The following is a 21,349-nucleotide window of genomic DNA, read 5'->3' as shown; positions in this document are numbered from 1 at the left end:
AAAATGGCTGTGCTCTTCTGGGCCCTGCCTCAGATCACTCCAGAGCCACCTGCTGGCTAAGGTGTTTTAAAACCCAGAGGATGATCAGACCAGATGGAACCTGAAGGTGTATTTATTCCAAACCCTTATTTTAAACATGGTAAAATGGAGTCCCACAGAGGTAAATAACCAGTTCAGTGTCAAACAGCATCAAATCCAAGGTTCTGAATAAAGCATATTATATAAATTTGGATCGTGGAGACCTGTGTTTGAATTCCACCTGAGAAACCATGGGCAGATTCCTAAGCTCTCCCGAATCTCAGCTTCATCGTCTATGAAATGATTCCACAGCATCTACCTCACGGGTCATTTCAAGGCTAACATTAAACTGACCTATGTCATCTTATCACAATGCCTAACATATACTAACAGTATATGATAATTATACTTAAAGATTGTTATAGTTATTACAATTAAAACTATTCTCTACTTGACTCCATTTTATTAAATAAAATTCTGTAAAGCATTACTTTCTTATATGTCTAAAACAGGGGTCTTTATACTTTCTCTGTAAGAAGCCCAATAGTAAATATTTTAGGTTTTATAGTACACATGGTCTTTGTCACAACTATTCCACTCTATCACTGTTTCTTTTTTTTTTTTTTATTTTTTTTTAACATTTATTTATTTTTTGAGACCGAGAGAGACAGAGCATGAACGGAGGAGGGTCAGAGAGAGAGGGAAACACAGAATCCGAAACAGGCTCCAGGTTCTGAGCTGTCAGCACAGAGCCCGATGTGGGGCTTGAACTCACCAACCACGAGATCATGACCTGAGCTGAAGTCGGACGCTTAACCGACTGAGCCACCCAGGCGCCCCGTATCACTGTTTCACAAAAGGTGATACAAGGAAATGTAAACAAATAGGTGTGGCTGTGCTCCCATAAAACTTTATTTACAAAAACAGGTGCCAGGTCAAGTTTGGTCCACAAGCTGTAGCTTGCCTACATCTGGTCTAGGATCATTATAACTAACGATCACACCAATGCTGCTGACACAAATCAAGTACCTTCAGAATTGGGAAAAATAAACAACAAACCCTATGGGAATTTAGCTAAAATATATTTCATAGTATTTGTGAAGTTGATAATCCATGTCTAATAAAAATTTAATGAGAAATTGTATTAACAATGACAATAGTAGTAATTAGCATTAAATAAAGCATTTTATTTATTTATTTTAAAATGTTTATTTTGGGGCACCTGGGTGGCTCAGTCGGTTATGCGTCCAACTTCGGCTCGGGTCACGATCTCACGGCTCTTGAGTTCGAGCCCCGCGTCGGGCTCTGTGCTGACAGCTCAGAGCCTGGAGCCTGCTTTGGGTTCTGGGTCTCCCTCTCTCTCTGCTCTTGCCCTGCTCGCACTCTGTCTCTCAAAAAGTGAATAAACATTAAAAAATATTTAAAAAAATAAAAATAAATGTTTATTTATTTTTTAGGGAGAGAGAGCAGAGAACAGGCAGAGGAGAGAGAGAGAAAGAGAGAGAGAGAGAGAGAGAATATCCCAAGAAGGTTCCTCGCTGTCAGCTTGAACCGTGAGATCATGACCTGAGCCAAAACCAAGAGTTGCATGCTTAACTGACTGAGTCACCCAGGTGCCCCTAGGCAAAGCATTTTATTTTATTTTAAATATTTATCTTTTTTATGAATATAATTTATTGTCAAATTGGCTTACATACAACACCCAGTGCTCATCCCAACAAGTGCCCTCCTCAATGCCCATCACCCATTTTCTCTCTTCTCCACACCCCATCCACTCTTAGTTTGTTCTCTGTATTTAATAGTCTCTTGTGGTTTGCCTTCCTCCTTCTCTGTTTGTACCTATTTTTTTTCCCCTTCCTTTCCCCCATAGTCTTCTGTTCAGTTTCTCAAGATCCACATATGAGTGAAAACATGTATCTGTCCTTCTCTGACTGAATTTGCAGCAGTGTAGATGGAACTGGAAGGTATAATGTTTATTTATCTTTGAGACACAGACAGACACACAGACAGAGTGAGGGGGGGGAAGGGCAGAGATAGAGGGAGACACAGAATCTGAAGCAGGCTCCAGGCTCTGAGCTGTCAGCACAGAGCCCAACGTGGGGCTCAAACTCACGAACTGTGAGATCATGACCTGAGCCAAAGTCAGACACTTAACTGACTGAGCCACCCAGGCACCCCTAGGCAAAGCATTTTAAATATACAATCTCATTTCATCATCACAACAGCTCTATGAAGTAGGTGTTACAATAAAATAACTCCATTTTACAAGCAGCTAAGGTTTAGAGTTTAGATAACTTGCCCAAGGTTTGCAGTGCCTAGATATTGTAGTGAAAAAGTAAAGATATAACTAAAGGGCTGTTGGACTCCCAAGCCTAGGTTTGTATCCCCTATTCTTTACTGCCTTCCACTCCAGGGCAACACCAAGAAATTGGGATTACTATGCAGCAGTGCCTCTATTAACAAAGAATGTTTATTCAATGACAGATGCATTTGTCAGAAACCTCATCACTAGGGGTATTAGATAGGTAGTAGATAGATAGTATCTTGGAAACTAGGATTCCAGGAACTAAGAATGGTGGGGAATGATATTAAATACTAAAATAATGTCAAGTGTAGCTCAAATGTCATGTGTACAACTGACCCTTGAACAACATGGGGGATCAGGGGCACCAACCCCCTGAGAAGTTGAAAATCTATGTATAACTTTTGACTCTCTCAAAACTTAACTACTAATAGTCTACTGTTGACTGGAAGCCTTACTGATAACATAGTTGATTAACACATATTCTGTATGTTACATGTATTACATATTGTATTTTTACAGTAAAGCATGCTAGAGAAAAGAAAATGTTATTTAGAGAGTGATAAGGGAAAATACATTTATAGCAGTGTACTGTAAAAAATTTACACGTAAGTGGACCCACCCAGCTCAAACTCATGTTGTTCAAGGGTCAACTGTATATAGGAGTTCTAACATGAAGCAAGGCAAGAAATGGGTTAAGTTTAAGGAGAAGAGAAAGAAAGGAATATAGGCAAACAATTCTAGAGCCAGTAGTACAATGCCGGAGCCAGTCTAGGCCTAAGTAAAGAGAAGTGGAAAAGTGGAAAAGTGCATTATCTGACTATGATGTGTTTCAACAAATAGTTACTGAGCACCTTTTGTATGCAAAATACTCTATGCCTGTTCTAGCTGTTGCAGATGAGGGAAGTGGTGTGAGGAAGAGGAAAAGTAGGAAAAGAAAACAAAATTCTCTGCACTCATGGAACTTGTATCCAATTGAGGGAAAGATAGGCAACAAAATAAATGAGAAAATCTATAGACTGAGAAACATATTTATAGAGAAAAATAAAGTAGGGGAGAGGAAACCCCTTGCCTGCAATTCCTTGCATAAGAATCAAAGAAGATATTTTATTCCAAAATGGAATATAAAATATGAGTTTGCCTAGGAGCAAAACTACTTAATCAAAAGTGTAATGAGTGGCTCCTGGATGGCTCAGTCAGTTAACTGTTCAACCGTTGATTTCAGCTCAGGTCATGATCTCACAAGTTCTTAACATTGGGCTCCGTGCTGACAGCATGGAACTTGCTTGGGATTCTCTCTCTCCCTCTCTCTCTCTGCCCCTTCACCCTCCACACCCCCCAGTGCACACACACTCTCTCTCTTGCTCTCTGCGAAAAATAAATAAACATAAAAAAAGAGGAAAAGGAAGAACACAGAAGAATGAGCAAATGAAGGCTGAGACATAGTCAACACTGTGAGGAGAAAATCCCAAATACAGAACTTCTAGGTGTGTGACTTTGTCTCATATGACTTTATCAAGTCTCTGATTTTCAACACAGGCTTTGTTCCAGGCTCATTAATTACCACAAGAGTTTGCTATCCTCACCATAACCTAAAAACTTCCCACTTCATTTTCATTTTGACTTGAGAGAAACACAACCCTTGAGAGCAGAGGGATTACTTCCTGGACAACTAGATGGGGCCAGACATCTAAGTAGAAGTTTACACTGTACTTACACTTTTCATCAATAGCTGGAATCCTCAGGGTGGCCACCGGAGATTCCCCAAGAGAATTATAAGAAACCACACAAACCCAATAGGTCTTGCCTCCCAGATACAGTTCAAGCTTCTCGTTAGTGGTGTTCAATGTCTTTGTGAGGTTAGTACTGTTTTCTGGAAAGTACCATATGTTGTAGCCAAGTGCCTTCTCCAGGACTGGGGCTCCACTTGCCTTCTGAACCCAAAGGAAACAAAATTTATTGCCAAAAACAAGAAAAGACAGGACAGGCAGTGAGACTGTGATAAATGGTGAGGATGAGGGGTGAAGGGTAATGTTAATTATTAAGTGCTAAACTACAATTTAGGCAATTACCCTTCTGGGATTAAAAACACAACCTGTGCTGTGATATTAACCCTTCAAGGGCCAAAAGAGATTTGCTAAGTGGCCCCTTGGTATCAACCCTTAACGTAAGTCTAATTCCATGAGGCTGAACTAGGAGAATGCCAAGCCAATGTAAGGAAGTCACCCCCATATTCTTTGGATGCTTATCTTTCTTTCTATCTCGCAGGCACAGGACAGTATAAATTAAAAATCTGAGGCATTCCCTCCAAGAACCCCAATTCTGTTCTGGCCCTGGGTAATCTCTTGTCTGGAAGCTTCCAAGGGTTGGAAAGTATTTATATTGCTGCATAAAAAGCAGCATGCCTCCTCCTTTGAGGAGGGAGCTAGTTTCCCTAGACCAGGCAGGCACATCAGGTATCCTAGCGAAGAGGCCTGAAACATTTAGGTCCTAAATCTGTAGTGAGAAGCCTAAGGTGACCCCAGGGGCTCTAAGCCAAACTCTTATTTGCAGCCTTGAACTTGAACCTACTAACCATATGTTTTGCCTAGGAATCAGCACGCTGAGTATTCCCCAGGAATTATAGGGCTTTACAGTTGTTCACTTTATGTTACTGATAACACACCTAGATAGAGTAGAATGACTGAATGTAAGGTCAGACAGGACTTCAGAAGTCACTTTGTCCCACTGACATTTCAGTTCAGGAACTGACATAGAGGCTTCCATGACATAAAAGGTCAGAAACTCCCTGATGACTCAGAGTCTTTTACCTCTTGGGATAATTCATTCTCTTTTTTAAGTAACAGCTTTGAGATATAATTCACATAACACAAAATTCACTATTTTAAGGTATGCAATTAAGGATTTTTGGGGGATTTTTTTAGTATATTTGCAGAGTTGTGCAATCTTCACCACCATTCAGTTTTAACCAATCTTTGCTAACCAACTTTAATTCTTAGAAAACTCTCCTGCTGAGGCAAAAGAAAGACCAGTCTCCAGGTGAGGAGGAGAAGGAGAAAGGCATTCAAGTCCATTTCATCTATTTCACATGTTGGCCTACTTGGCCCAACACATGTGGCTGCCCACATGTGGAAATGGGCCACTGTTTGCTTTCCCTCCCCCAAAATCATGTTGACAGAGTGATCTGTTTCCACACTTAATCACTGAGAAAGATACCACAACATCTAGGATTGATTCTTAAAGATTTCCCAGTGACACTGGTCATGCCCTCCCTGGCCTGTTGCCTCTACAACCCGAGGGTGCCCATGGCCCTGGGGTGTGAAGGGAGCAAGGAAAGGTAAAGGATGCTCCAGTCTTGACATAACTGGGATCAGAATATCATTTGGTAAAGCAGGTGGTTTCTCCATTTTCAGAAGTATTTTAAACTTGCCTGGACTTGAGCAAGCATGAAATAATATGATGACTTATGCCCTGAGAACTCTGGACACTAATAAAGAGTTCTGATATTTCACTGCTCTATTCTCTTTTTTCTCCCTACTAACTCCACAGTCTTTTCTCTCCTGGTTCCTGGCTGCATTTTTATTTTCTATTTGCCCTTTTCCTTTCCTGTTTATTCCCTTTTCCCCTCCTTTTCTGTCCTTTTTCCTACCTGCTCTCTTCTTTATTTCTCCTCTTCTCTGCATGCTGCCTCCACCTTCTCCTTTTGTCCTCAATCCCAGGCCTCCATCCTAGGAAAGACCAATTGGCCCCTGCTCTGTCCTTGCACCCCAGTGTACCCTACTTGCCCTATGTGCAATATATGTTTTCAATCACCTCAGGACACATTAGTGAGCTGATCCCAAATCAGTGTTCTTCTCCAATGTGGGGGTGGGTGCTATGCAATTTTACACTGCCTTCTAATGCAGCTAGCCAGGGGTAGGTGGGGTCCCCAGAAGGTCAAGGTGCCCTCTGCACTTGCACTTTGTACCTGTCTTGTATGTTAATGTTTCAGTCCAAGGAAGAGAGGATGCAGGGTCTGCAATTCACGTTTAGGCCATCTGTAAGATAACCTAGAAGGCTTTGTGAGCTGGGAAACCATTGTGAGATATGAGGCATTATAAAGCCTCTAGGAAAGGAAATTCAGGAGGTAAAAGTTGAAGAATTACTCTTCTTGGAGGTATAAGAGACCAAGGGTTTGAGACAGAAAAAACAACATAAGGAAATCACCTTCCACATCAACTGCACTAGCCTTCTTCCATCTACTGTGGCGGGTCTCAGGACTCTCCACAGATCCAAGCCATGTGGAGCTGTAAGGAAACAAGAGTGAGGTGCTCAACACAAGATGGAAGGAAGCTGCAACTGAAAATGGTGAGATTAGCTGGGCTGTCTGTTAAAAATGCAGTTAGGAAGCATTTGCTGGAGGGAGACAGTAGGGGGAAGGTAGTCGGTGGAGCAGCATTGCAACAACCAATGCTGTCTTCATTTTGTGGCCAAAGGATTGGCATCAACTAAAAGTAAAAATTTAAACTGCTCTTGGATCTGATGACTTAATGTAAGGCAAAAGAAAAGTACAATAGACCCTATTATAATATTATTTGTCATTGAAATCCAGATTGAAATGTAACATCTCATGTCCTATCATATATAACGTCTACATACCTTACAGCTGGGAATGACACAGATAACTGACAAGGAGATAGATACATAGGGGCACCTGGATGACTCAGTCGGTTGTGACTCTCAGTTTGGGCTCAGGTCATGATCTCATGGTTTCTTGAGAGTCCCGCATCAGGCTCTGCACTGGCAATGTGGAGTCGGCTTGGGATTCTCTCTCTCCCTCTCGCCCTCTCTCTCTTCCCTTCCCCCACTGTCTCTGTCTCTCCAAAAATCAATAGACTTTAAAAACAATTTTTTAAAGGAGATAGAGATATATTATTATATTATATACACTATTATATATACTATATGGGAGTGGGGATGAGAGAGACAGAGCACAAAAGATCTTCTCCCAAAAAGGATGAAACTGTATACTTAAAATGTTATAAAATCTAAGAAAGAATTAAAGAATAAAGGGACAGAGAAATCATCTTCACTAGTTCACTTGAGCTTTAAACTGAATGATCTTCATGGCAGAAGAAGGAAAAAAAGATCATATTGAATTATATATTTCTCATAGCCTATTAAAAAGCAAACATATGAAGGGGTAACTATTTCTGATTATGGGTACTGAATTAATAAATGGAATTTATCATATGGATCCTCTTAAAAAGATATAGGGTAACCTAAAGGCCAACGTCTGCAATCGGAGTTGAGCAAAAGTACAGAAATATGGCATGTATACCTTATATTTATCTTCTATAAAATGCAAGGGCATAATGTTAAACCTGATTTATACATTTCTGTGGTGAATAACATAATCCAAGACAACACAGTTTAAGTGTATTAACTTTGGATGATCTAACCATACAGGGATAATTTCAAAATGCTGAATGTCTGATTTAAGAATGATCTACACACTTTAGCCATGAGAAGAGAGCAGAGAATTGTAAGGAACTGTACCAAAGCCTCTAATCTGGAGAAGGAATGTCTCTACTTGAACATGCAGTTGATGAACTCTGAATTTTTTCTTGAGGAATAACATAGCTGAAGATACTGTAAGCAGGTCTGCAGAGAATGGGGTCAACCACTCAGGCTAAGATCTAAACTATTTTAATGCTGACAGACTGTTTTCAGGTATCTGAAATCACACTTCAAGTGATTGGGTGTCTTAAAGTGAAATTACTGAACTCCAACTGAAGACAACTCCGTAATGTATAAAAATGATCCAAAGGGCAATTAAATCTTGTCACCAATGGAGAATCATATTTCTACAACTACTCCTGTCTACAAGCCAATGAGATGTCAGCAAAGGCAGAGTTCAAGTTCAGAGTCAGTTAACCAAATGAGCCAACCAACAGCCCCATAAACTGATTATTAAATAACCAATCATTCCAGACACTTGGTTAGAAATATGAGTGAAATTCTCCTTAGATTTATCCCATTTAGTTTAGATTTAGTTGTAGTACGAAGTGATAGTAAATGAATTTAATTAGGCATTTTCTCCTTTCACTGAGGCCACTATTTCCTGCAGATAAAGTTCAAAGAGGAACAGTCTTACTAATATAGATTTCCCACAGATGCAGCTTTTAGTAAAACCACTACCTAAGTAGCATGTATATCTTCTGCAATTAACAGCCAAGTTTCCGTTCACCATGAGCTAGTAATGAACTTGCAGTATAATCAAAGTTAGAAAAGTGATAATTCTGGGGGTACCTGGGTGGCTCAGTTGATTAAGTGTCCAACTCTTGGTTTCAGCTCAGGTCATGATCTCAAGGCTCGTGAGTTTGAGCTCCACAATATGGCCCATGCTGAGAGCACAGGGCCTGCTTGGGATTCTGTCTGTCTCCCTCTCTCTCTGCCCTTCCCCTGCTTGTGGTTCCTCTCTCTCAAAATAAATAAATAAATTTTTTAAAAAGTAGTAATTCTGTATTCACAAAAGAGCAAAATTAAATTTTTCCAAATCCATAAAAATATCTACATATTCAAAGACATCAATTCTTTGGACCCATTAGCAACAATTTGATGCTATGTTGTTTCCATTACAATCTGATAATACCTACAACCACCACCAGTTAGACACTTCACATTCTTACTGGTGCCTTGCTGAAGACCAACAATAAGAATGTTTAACTTTTGGGGCACCTGGGTGATTCAGTCAGTTAAACTCCTGACTCTTGATTTTGGCTCAGATGATGATCTCAAAAGATCTAGCCCAAGTTGGGCTTTGTGTTGACAGTGTAGAATCCCCTATTTGGGATTCTCTCTCTCCCTCTCCCTGCTCTTCCCCCTCTCCAATCAAAATAAATAAACTTTTAAAGAAACAGAAGAGTTAACTTTTAGCAAGTGTCACTAAGCATTTTACCTGAATTATCTCATTTAATCTCTAAAGCCCTATAATTAGGTACAGCAGTATTATTATCCCCATTTCTGAAATACAGAGAAGCGAAGCTTCTAACTGGGCAGTGTTACAAACTTTTAGGAAATAAAGCCAGGATCAAAATATAACTACATCTGTGGCATGTAGTAGAAATTAGGATTTGCTGGGGGCTGGGTTGTGCATTTCATCAATTTTCTCTGGGATCCTTTAAAAATGAAGAAAAACAAAAGTAAAAGTTCTATAGTGATGACTGTGGTTTATAAGTGTTGGTTTGATTCAATTAGCCAAAGGCAGAGAACACCAGCATCTAGTGTTCTGCTAATTAATAATAGCCAAACTAGCCAAAATAATACATCAGCTGAAATGGTAAATCTTGTTTCTCGCAGCAAAACAAGTGGATAAAATGGACATTAGAGAGTTGGCTGGGTTGTCATGAGTTAAATTAAGACACGAGCCATAATGGTACCAGGAGGTCACTGGAGAGAAGACTACCAGCTACAAAGAGGAGAAGGGCAGTGCAAAACATGATTACACCTGAAGTGGAACTTAATCCCCCAGACCACCTGCCAAAAGGTGTAGCAAAGGCAGAGGATGCTTTGCTCAAAGATAGTGCATGCATTGTGTTTGAATTTTTTAAAAGGGAGGGCCCAGTTAAGACAACAACTGAGTAGTCCCAGTGATTATAAGCAATGGGCCATTTTTTGCTGTGCAATTTACATGCTGTTTGATATTTGTAAACTGTTCTATTTGTATTCATTTGACACTCTGAGGTGATGTTGTAGAGTGTAAATGTGTTGCCAAATATTGTATGTAATTTTAACCAAAAGTTACACTAGATCCACAAACTGACTTGTTTCAGTCATGTCTGCATTCTTATTTATGTAGGATTTATTGAGCCCTTACCATTTGTAAGGCGCTATTCTAAGTACTTAAAGACATATGACTTGGGATTTTCTACGACTTTTTCTTTACTGCTAGAGCCTGGCATAGAAGACTAGATGCCTGAATAGCATAGAAGAATGGAATCTTAGGGTGACAAGAGCTTTCAGAAGTCATCTAGTACAATTTACTATGTACTGCATGAACCCCTGTATTGTAACCACATCCACCAAGGGGTAGTTCAGACTAAGCATGAACATCTCCAGGTGGGGCTACAAAATTCAGAACATGGGATTATTTCCAGACATCTGACCATATCTGTGAATGTGCTAAACATCTATTAATACCAACTTGGTCTCGTAGGAAACTCAACCAAGATCCACAGGAATAAGCTGTTGTCATATGAACCAGGGAACACAGAAATTGACTGCAGATGTTACCTGATACCAGTGTGGTACTTGGCTGTAAAGGAGAAGAAGAAGGGCCTGAAATCATGGCCGGGTGTGTGGTTTTGGGAAATGTATGGGCTAGAACCCCATGTGTCTTACAAACAAATGAGAGTAAAGCCTCAGAAAGTTTTAGAAGGATCAGAATTTTGCATTTAATCTCCTTATTTCAAAAGATGTGTGACCAACACCAAATATTAATCTAGTCATTCATTCATTCATTCATCCATTCATTCATCATTCATTGTGTTAGACTGAAAAATGGGCCCCAAAGACTTAAGTCCTAAAACCTGCAGTTTGTAAATGTTACCTTATATGGCCAAAGGACCTTTCAGATGTGATTAAGTTGGCATCTTGAGTTGGGAAGATTATTCTGAATTATCCGAGTTGGCCCTAAATGTTTTCATGAAGGTCATTAGAAGAAAGAGGCAGAGACTTAATACAAAAAGGGAGAAAAAAGTAATGTGATGATGGAAGCAGACATTAGATTGATGTTCAATATATGGGGGAAGGGGTCATCAGCCAAGGAATACAGGTAACCATGAGAAGTTGGAAATGGTAAGAAAACATAATACCCTCAGAGTCTCCAAAAGGAAACAACCCTGCCCACACCTTGACTCTTGGACCTCTGACTTCCAGAACTATAATAGAAAAAACTGTGTTAAACCAGACAGACACCCAGTAAAAAAAGAGAACTACAGGCCAATATCCCTGATTAATATGGATGCAAAAGTTCTCAGTAAGATACTAGCAAATCGAATTCAACAGCATATAAAAAGAATTATTCACCATGATCAAGTGGGATTCATTCCTGGACTGCAGGACTGGTTCAACATTCGCAAATCAATCAATGTGATACATCACATTAATAAAAGAAAAGATAAGAACCATATGCTCCTGTCAACCAATGCAGAAAAAGCATTTGACAAAATTCAGCATCCTATCTTAATAAAAGCTCTCGAGAAAGTCGGGGTAGAAGGAACATACTTAAACATCATAAAATCCATTTATGAAAAGCCCACAGCTAATATCATCCTCAATGGGGAAAAACTGAGAGCTTTTGCTCTGAGATCAGGAACACAAAAGGGATGTCCACTCTCACCGCTGTTGTTTAACATAGTGTTGGAAGTGCTAGCATCAGCAATTAGACAACAAAAAGAAATCAAAGGCATCAAAATTGGCAAAGATGAAGTCAAGCTTTCACTTTTTGCAGATGACATTATACATGGAAAACCCGATAGACTCCACCAAAAGTCTGCTAGAACTGATACATGAATTCAGCAAAGTTGCAGGATACAAAATCAATGTACAGAAATCAGTTGCATTCTTATACACTAATAATGAAGCAATATAAAGACAAATAAAGAAACTGATCCCATTCACAAGTGCACCAAGAAGCATAAAATACCTAGGAATAAATCTTACCAAAGATGTAAAAGATCTGTATGCTGAAAACTGTAGAAAGCTTATGAAGGAAATTGAAGAAGATATAAAGAAATGGAAAAACATTCCATGCTCTTGGGTTGGAAGAATAAATATTGTTAAAATGTCAATACTACCCAAAGCTATCTACACATTCAATGCAATCCCAAACAAAATTGCAGCAGCATTCTTCCCGAAGCTAGAACAAGCAATCCTAAAACTCATATGGAACCAAAAAAGGCCCCAAATAGCCAAAGTCATTTTGAAGAAGAAGACCAAAGCAGGAGGCATCACAATCCCAGACTTTAGCCTCTACTATAAAGCTGTAATCATCAAGACAGCTTGGTATTGGCACAAAAACAGACACATAGACCAATGGAATACAGTAGAGACCCCAGAATTGGACCCACAAAAGTATGGCCAACTAATCTTTGACAAAGCAGGAAAGAATATCCAATGGAAAAAAGACAGTCTCTTTAACAAATGGTGCTGGGAGAACTGGACAGCAACATGCAGAAGAATGAAACTAGACCACTTTCTTACACCACTCACAGAAATAAATTCAAAATGTATAAAGGACTTGAATGTGAGACAAGAAACCATCAAAACCCTAGAGGAGAAAGCAAGAAAAAACCTCTCTGACCTCAGCCGCAGCAATTTCTTACTTGACACATCCCCAAAAGCAAGGGAATTAAAAGCAAAAATGAACTACTGGGACCTCATGAAGATAAAGAGCTTCTGCACAGCAAAGGAAACAATCAGCAAAACTAAAAGGCAACCAATGGAATGGGAAAAGATATTTGCAAATGACATATCAGACAAAGGGCTAGTATCCAAAATCTATAAAGAGCTCACCAAACTCCACACCCGAAAAACAAATAATCCAGTGAAGAAATGGGCAGAAAACATGAATAGACACTCCTCTAAAGAAGACATGCAGGTGGCCAACAGGCACATGAAAAGATGCTCAACATCACTCCTTATCAGGGAAATACAAATCAAAACCACACTCAGATATCACCTCACGCCAATCAGAGTAGCCAAAATGAACAAATCAGGAGACTATAGATGCTGGAGAGGATGTGGAGAAACGGGAACCCTCTTGCACTGTTGGTGGGAATGCAAACTGGTGCAGCCACTCTGGAAAGCAGGGTGGACGTTCCTCAAAAAATTAAAAATAGACCTACCCTATGACCCAGCAGTAGCACTGCTAGAAATTTATCCAAGGGATACAGGAGTACTGATGCATAGGGGCACTTGTACCCCAATGTTTATAGCAGCACTCTCAACAATAGCCAAATTGTGGAAAAAGCCTAAATGTCCATCAACTGATGAATGGATAAAGAAATTGTGGTTTATATACACAATGGAGTACTACAGGGCAGTGAGAAAGAATGAAATATGGCCCTTTGTAGCAATGTGGATGCAACTGGAGAGTGTGATGCTAAGTGAAATAAGCCATACAGAGAAAGACAGATACCATATGGTTTCACTCTTATGTGGATCCTGAGAAACTTAACAGAAACCCATGGGGGAGGGGAAGGAAAAAAAAGAAAAAAGAGGTTAGAGTGGGAGAGAGAGCCAAAGCATAAGAGACTCTTAAAAACTGAGAACAAACTGAGGGTTGATGGGGGGTGGAGGGAGGGATGGGCATTGAAGAGGGCATCTTTGGGATGAGCACTGGGTGTTGTATGGAAACTAATTTGACCATAAATTTCATATAATAAAAAAAATAAAAAGAAAAAAGAAAATTAAAAAAAAAAGAAAAAACTGTGTTGTAAGTCACTAAATTTGTGATAATTTGTCACAGTGGCCAAAGAAAACTGATACATTCATCAGACATTTATTGACTATCTACTACAGAACAGGCACTGGGCAAGATTCTTGATTTATAAAGAATGGTAACACATGCTGAGTAACCTTAAGTGATTTACTAATATTTCTGAAACTTGGCTCCTTCACTTCCAAATGGGGGTGATTCCACATATCTTATAGGGCTCTTGGAAGAGTTAATAAAAATAGTAGATAACTTGGCATTTATTGAATGTTTACTATGAGCTAAATAGATTATTTCATTTTTAAAGTAACACTAAAATGTAGGTACTGCTTTTAACTCAAATTTATAAATGATATTCCATTATGGAAAAGGGGAATAAATATTGAGGAAACTGTTCCCCTTTGCAGTCAGTCCCCTGCCTCTATTCCTACCCATTGACAACCATTCATCTGCTATTTGTCACTATTTTTGCCTTTTCTAGAATTTCCAATAAATTGAAAATCATATTTAGTCTTCTGTGTCCAGTTTCTTTTACTTAACAAAATGCTTCTGAGATATTCATGTTGTTGTATGTATCATTAGTTTTTTTGTTGTTGTTGTTTTTTATTGTTTAATTGTATTGCCTTGTATGGTTATACCATAGTTTGTTTATTCTTTGACTAGTTGATGGACCTTTCCGTTATTTTTTTATTATTTTAAATAAAGATGCTATGAACATGTGCATACAAAAGAAATATTGAGAAAACTGAGGCTTAGACATTAGTTATCTAGCCCCAAATCACTCCACAGCCAGGCTGGAATCTAAGCCAAGCCTATAGATTTAAAGTACTGTTCTGAATGACCATCCTGACTCATGGTAAGCACTCATTCACTGTATAGTCCCTTTCTCTTTCTCTCTCACTGTCATTAAGAATCTGACCTTTTTTTCCCTCAGTAATTAAACCTTTTTTAATTTTTTAGTGGTGGCTGCAGGGTTTACAATATATATCTTTAATGTATCATAAGATACCTTTAAATAGTATTATGCTGTTTCATGTATAGTATAAGAACTTAATAAGAGTAGTAAAGATGTGATCTTTTGCCTTTGGGGCAAAAAGATGCTAACTCAGACCATCTGAGGAGGGCTGGTTTATCCTGTGGGCTCAGGTAAGTGCCTTATAGAGAGGGAACATACAGATTCTCCATGCTCTAGGACTGTGAGATTCCATGATTTCCAAGTACAACACTGGACAAAACCCACTAAGGCTAGGCCCAGGCCACCTTATACCAGAGCAGGCAGAAAAGGAATTGCAAGGGACCAGCTTGCCTTCTTCCTCAGTTGTTCCCATTTTTTCTTGGCTCCAACCACTCCAGAACATGGACTCCTTAGTGGCACATCGCAGAGCTAGAACATACTCTGTAAAGGCCTGCAGTCCTGTGAGGTTGTAGGTTTCATCTCTATCAATATCTTCTTTGGTGAAGTTGACTTCCATCTAAAAGACAAAGATGACTCTGAGCTGGATGGGAGATCACCTGTTATCTTTCCATTTTTCTTCTTCACGCCCCAACTCTCTCTTACATTTTTGGAACTTGAAGCATTATATCTCAGGTTGCAAAAAATATCATTTTCATAGATAAACCTCACATATGCCTGGGGATCACTTGCACCTAAACAGATGTGAGTCACCCCATGAACCACCACCCTCCCCATTTCCTGTCTCTAAGCTTGTAAGGCAGAGATCATGCCTACACACCCACCCCCCACCCCATCCTGGCTGATGTGAGTGTGCAAAGTCTTGTTCTGGAAAATACAAGGTGGAGTCATGGGACTGAGGGCAACCTGGGCCTCAGTGTAAATACTGCAGGTGACTCCAATACCTAGATATAAGGCCTCATACAACAGTAACTAACAAAGACCTCAGTGGCATTAAGTTCAATCTCATGTCATGGACAAGAGCCCAAAAGTTAAGTGACTGTGGACTACTTCAGTGTTTGTTATAGGCATAACTGGGATCAGAATACAGCATTCCTAACTCCTACATACTTCCCCTTTACCCAAATCTTCCATTGCAAACTATTGGTCTTTAGGTAACCAGTAGGGCTGCTAAGGATCTCAGCAGCCTGGATGCATAAATTCATTTTGACATTCTGTGGGGAAGTGGAGGGGGAGAGGTAAATAAATCACTTCTCCTTTCTAGACTTCAGTTTCCTCATTAGTAAAATGAGCACACTGCTTTATATAATCTCTCAAGTCCCTTTTGGACCCAACTCTCCAAGAGACACTAAAAATTCAGCTATTTATTTTTGAGCATGGTCACTGTTGGTGCAAGATGAACTTTTAGCTGTTGGTTTATATGAACTTACATTGAGTTGATTAATAAACTGCACTAATAGGCATGTCTATTTTGTGAATATGCACACTAGTCCCATAAAACCCTGTGGGAGAATAAAGTATATATAACAGCTGTGAAAATAACTACATAACTACAGGTCTTGGGCCTAAAGGAAATTGAACAAAATGAGAATGTATGTATGTAGCAAAAACCTGAGCATCTTAGCCGCAGATGGAAACTTCTAAACTCTGAATCTAGGAAGATGGTGTTGGGAAAAGGATGTAGGAACCAGAGGCAAGGGCAGTTTCACTGTTGAATCCAAAGTTCCCTGAGCGCCCACCTCTAACAGCCCCTGGAGATGTTGTAATGGCAGAATAGGGTCACTGGGACAATCCCACATCTCAGAGAAAGTAGCCTTCCCCAACTTAGCTTAGTTATGGGGCTCATTTGGGGCGATATTAAGACCTTTATAAGACAGACAACCACATGGTATCTTCCATACATAAATCAAAATAAAACTATATTAATCCACAAAGAAGTCTAATAAAGTTTTGTTGTCCTTTTAAGCTCTTTTAAATATGTAATATTCTTTTATAACAATCTTTCAAAATTTTCTTCCTGCTTTGCTAGTACCCTCAAGCACATGCTTGGTCTACAAGCTGGGGCTCTTCACATTCATGTTCAGTAAGCTTTGCCTAATGTAACTAGCCAAGCATGTTCTTTACAGCCCTTTCCCATAGGTGGGAAAAAAGCTGCTCAGCCTTTCAAACTACGTATCTGCCTGAAAGGCTTCTTTCAGTTTGGCTTTTTGTCCAGGCAAGTACCTGTGGCCCTCATACAGTCCAGGACCAACTGATCCTCCATATATAGACTCAACTAAGATTTCCCCAGCTCAACACAAAGGACTCCTAACAAAACACTAATTAACTTCATTGGGTTTATTTCTAACAACCTACACTTTGTGCCAAATCCTAGTTCGCCCAAAGTGTTTATGTTTTAAGAGATGAGTCAGAAGTGTTGGTGCAAAGCCTAAATCAAACTTTTAAAACCTTCTTGAGATTCTTTGGCAGAGTTCTCACATAGCTCTATTTTTAAAGGCAGAAACTCCTTAGACTGTCAGGCAACAGGAAGATGGTCTGGAGGTTGCTAAAATATGGTCAAATGAATGGCAACTTGGAGTCAGAAAACTTGGGCTCAGGTTTGCAACTTACAAACCCTGGGATCTTAGACAGGTGATTTAAGCTCTGTACATCATGATTTCCTAATCTGTAAAAAAAATAATAGTGATGCCTCATTTATAGATATATGCAAAGATTAAATAGTCTGGAGTGTAAGAAAGCACTTTGCAACACACACAGCATTATACAAACGTAAGTCCTGCTATATGGACATATTGGGATTTTTTTACAGTCTAATGCAGGGACATAGGACTTTAAATGACTGTGTTGAGTGTTAAGTGTGGTGATGGAGAAGGAGCACCTAGTTCAGGTGCTCAGAAGGAAATATGTCAGAACTGAGTTCTGAGACATGAACAGGTTTAACGAAGTTTGGCGAGGGAGTAGAGGTACAAAAGCAAAGATACAGAATAGTGAAACAACATGACACAAGGGAAAGTAGCAATCTAGAACTAGTTAGTAGAGAACCAAGGGCAGGATGAAAAATGAGGTTGGAGGGGTTGATAGGGTTCAAGTGTTGGGGGATTAAGGATTTGGACCTTTTTCCATAGAAACATTGGGTTGGTATAATTGAGTTTAAAAATTATTGTGTTTGAATGCTCAAAGGAGGGAGATACTGACTGCACATTCCACTTTCCTTCTCACTTCCTTCAGCAGAGCAGGAGAAATGACCTCTTAGCTTAAGGACTGGAAGGAATAATGCAAACATGAGGGCAGATGCAGGTGAGTTTCTCAAAGAGGTGGGTACAGGATGCTGAAATCTGGGGTAATTTACACGTCCCTCACTTAGTGTTCTACATGGCTTGCTCATTTTCCAGAGGAACAGAAATCCTGGTTTATTTTTCTTATTGAATCCTATCTCAATGGCCAGAGGACTCTGGGCTCAGACAAACAGGGTAAATCAAGGATCGCTAGACAGTACCAATTCCTAGCAATTCCTCAGGTTTACTTAGACCATAACTGGTGATGTGAAGGAAGATGGACTTATGTTGTACCAGGAACTTCCTTGCTAAGGTATTCTGTTCTGGGTTCCAGAAACTACAAATTAATTAGTCTTGTGGTACATGTAGGCAGGTACTAAGAGAATGGTTCCAGAGCTGGCTTAGAAAAGAAGCTGAGAGGAAGAGTGGGCATCATTATTTCTCTTATCTTAAACATGTAATAAGTGAAACTTTACCAATTTTCTTTTCTGAAAGAGCTCTAGACTAGGAGAGAATGCAATAAAGTATCTATGAATTTCAGCAAAGTCTAGTAATAGTGTCATGGTCAAGACAGTAAGAGTAGGCTGAATGATTATGACAGTAATTATGCATATTCACAGAAACATAAGTAAATGACCACACTCAGAGAAAAAAAGGTTGATATCTCTGAATAGTCTCTAATGGTTTACCACAGGGCTCTGACATAGTCACTATTTTTATTAATGATTTGATAAAGGTATACAAGTTAAGAGTTATAAAATCTGAGGATATTGAAAAGTCAGAAAGTTAAAAGTTAACTGTAAGTTTTGGTGGTAAAATAAAGATTCTAAATGGGCTGAAATGCTGATAATGCCTCCACTTATCTTAAAAAACAATAAACTTTAAGACAGTGGACATGTGTTTTACTAGAAAATCTTGTGTGTGGGAAAAAAATATTAAAGGTTTAACTGATTTAATTGGCTAGGATCTGATTAAGAGTCAACAATATGTAGTGTTTACAGGGGCACCTGGGTGGCTCAGTCGGTTAAGCTTCCGACTTTGGCTCAGGTCATGATCTCACGGTTCATGCATTCAGGTCCCACATCAGGCTCTGTGCTGTCAGGTCAGGGCTTAGAACCTGCTTTGGATTCTGTGTCTCCCTCTCTCTCTGTCCCTCCCTCACCCTCTCTCTCTTTTTCTCTCTCTCTCAAAAATAAATAAACATTAAAAATATATATATAGTAGTTACCAAAAAAAGGTTGATATAATTTCAGGTTGCATTGATGGAAATAGAAGAATATCCTCTGAACTTTGAAGTAAGAAAGGATTGTTGAAAATTGTTAAAAATGTTAAAAATTAACAAGTTATGCTCCTCCAAAGTCACCATTAAGACAGTGAAATGGCAAACCACATAGTGATAAATGTCTGTAAGACACATAGCAGATTTAAAAAACTCATAAATAAAATGTATAAGAAACTCCTACAAGTCAATTTAAAACTCAGACCACCCATGAGAAAAAATGTGCAAAAGGCTTAAATCAACATTTCACAAAGAACTCCAAATAGCCAAAAAACACATAAAAAGGTATACAACCTCATTAAAAGTCAGGTAAATGCAAATTAAATTAATTAATGCAATTAATGCAATAAATTAATGCAATTAAAAGTCAGGTAAATGCAAATTAATTAGTACACAATGGAATACTATAAAACAATTAAAATGTATAAATTCCAGCATTACATAACATAGATGAATCTTAAGAGTACAATACTGAAGGAAGTCAAATATTTTTTTAAAAATACAAAATGTAAGGATTTCTATTACATAATGTGTCAAACTGTGTTGTTCAGAGATGCAGGTTTATTTATTTATTTTTTTCAACGTTTATTTATTTTTGGGACAGAGAGAGACAGAGCATGAACGGGGGAGGGGCAGAGAGAGAGGGAGACACAGAATCGGAAACAGGCTCCAGGTTCTGAGCCATCAGCCCAGAGCCTGATGCGGGGCTCAAACTCACGGACCGCGAGGATTGTGACCTGGCTGAAGTCGGACGATTAACAGACTGTGCCACCCAGGCGCCCCAGAGATGCAGGTTTAAACGGTAAACCCATAATAAAAACCAAAGAAGCATTTACCGTGAAAATCAAGATAACAGCTCTAAGGCAGTGTGGGGGTTGTCATCGGAAAGGATAAGCAGGGGACCTTGGCATGCTTTTTTTGACCTCACTGGTTTTAACATGAGTGCTAACTTAATAATAATTTATTAAACACAACAGCTATGATTTGTTCATTTTTCTAAATACAAGTTATATATCACAATTTCATAAAGAGTTGGAAAAATAAAAAAGGAAATGGACAAGCCACAGAATCTCAGCCATTGACATAGCTATACACAAACCAGAGTGGAATGCAAAAGTAAACTTCTCACTCTTTAATATGTCCCTGTGCTTTGAATGCAAGATGCCTATAGTGAAATACTTGTCCAATCCAAAAGGCCCTAATGAGAAACTAGGAAGAAAAGTACTCATTATTATCTGCCTTCTATTTTTAAGGTAGAAAATTGAAAAAAAAATGATTCCCAGTTAAAAAAAAAAAGTTATCAATAATTCTTTTCTTTGGGCCCTCTAATAGAAACATTGTAATAGGATACTTACCCAGTAGGCACTATTTACTGTTTTGAATCGAAGTGTGTATTTTAAAGTAGACGAAACAGGAGCCAACACAGGCCGTATCCATTTTATTTGAACCATTCGTTTGACACCCAAAACTGGTTTCACACTGAAAATCTCAGGTGGTTCAATTTTCGCTGAAAATAAAAATCCTAAATTTCTCATATTTTCAAAAAGATCAGAAGATGTTAATAGCATCCACCTAAAACTGGAAAAAGGCAAAGTAGAGGGGTACCTGGGTGATTCAGTCGGTTAAGCGTCCGACTTTGGCTCAGGTCATTATCTTGTGGTTCGCAGGTTTGAGAACCTGCATCAGACTGTGCTGACAGCTCAGAGCCTGAAGCCTGCTTCAGATTCTGTGTTCCCCGCCCCCCCCCCCCCCCCCGCCCGTGCTCTTCCCTAACTCGCACGCTTTCTCTCTCAAAAATAAATAATAAAAAATAAAAATAAATTTAAAAAAAAAAGAAAAGTAGAAATGAAATGGTAGGGCTTATTTTGTAATCTGCTATATGCAGATGGCATTAGGAAGGCAGTGCAAAAGGAATGCTGCCATCCCCACTTCTCCCACCGTCTCACCCCCACCAAAAAAAGGGATGGCCTCTGAGGAGAGGATAGATTCCTACGATTTTTCCGCAAATATACATTTTACTAAATGGGTCAGATCTTACGCCAAGGAGAAAGGAGGTAAAACAACCAGAAAATGGGCTGTTTAC

General features: G+C 39.1%; 1 protein-coding gene across 3 annotated transcripts in view; it reads right to left on the bottom strand.

Annotated features, from left to right (window-relative positions):
• IL31RA (interleukin 31 receptor A) overlaps positions 1–21,349 on the bottom strand; it is a 63,178-nt gene that overhangs the window by 14,083 nt on the left and 27,746 nt on the right. For all 3 annotated transcript variants that reach the window (XM_045060766.1, XM_045060762.1, XM_019834303.3), the window contains exons 5-8: positions 20,622–20,773; positions 15,106–15,271; positions 6,527–6,606; positions 4,038–4,254 (exon numbers count right to left, since the gene is read on the bottom strand). In XM_045060766.1, the coding sequence (XP_044916701.1) occupies positions 4,038–4,254; positions 6,527–6,606; positions 15,106–15,271; positions 20,622–20,773 (615 nt within the window). The remainder of the gene's footprint in view (positions 1–4,037; positions 4,255–6,526; positions 6,607–15,105; positions 15,272–20,621; positions 20,774–21,349) is intronic.

Source organism: Felis catus, chromosome A1, assembly GCF_018350175.1.
Source record: "Felis catus isolate Fca126 chromosome A1, F.catus_Fca126_mat1.0, whole genome shotgun sequence".
NCBI lineage: Eukaryota > Metazoa > Chordata > Mammalia > Carnivora > Felidae > Felis > Felis catus.
This window is presented reverse-complemented; position numbering and strand designations above follow the sequence as displayed.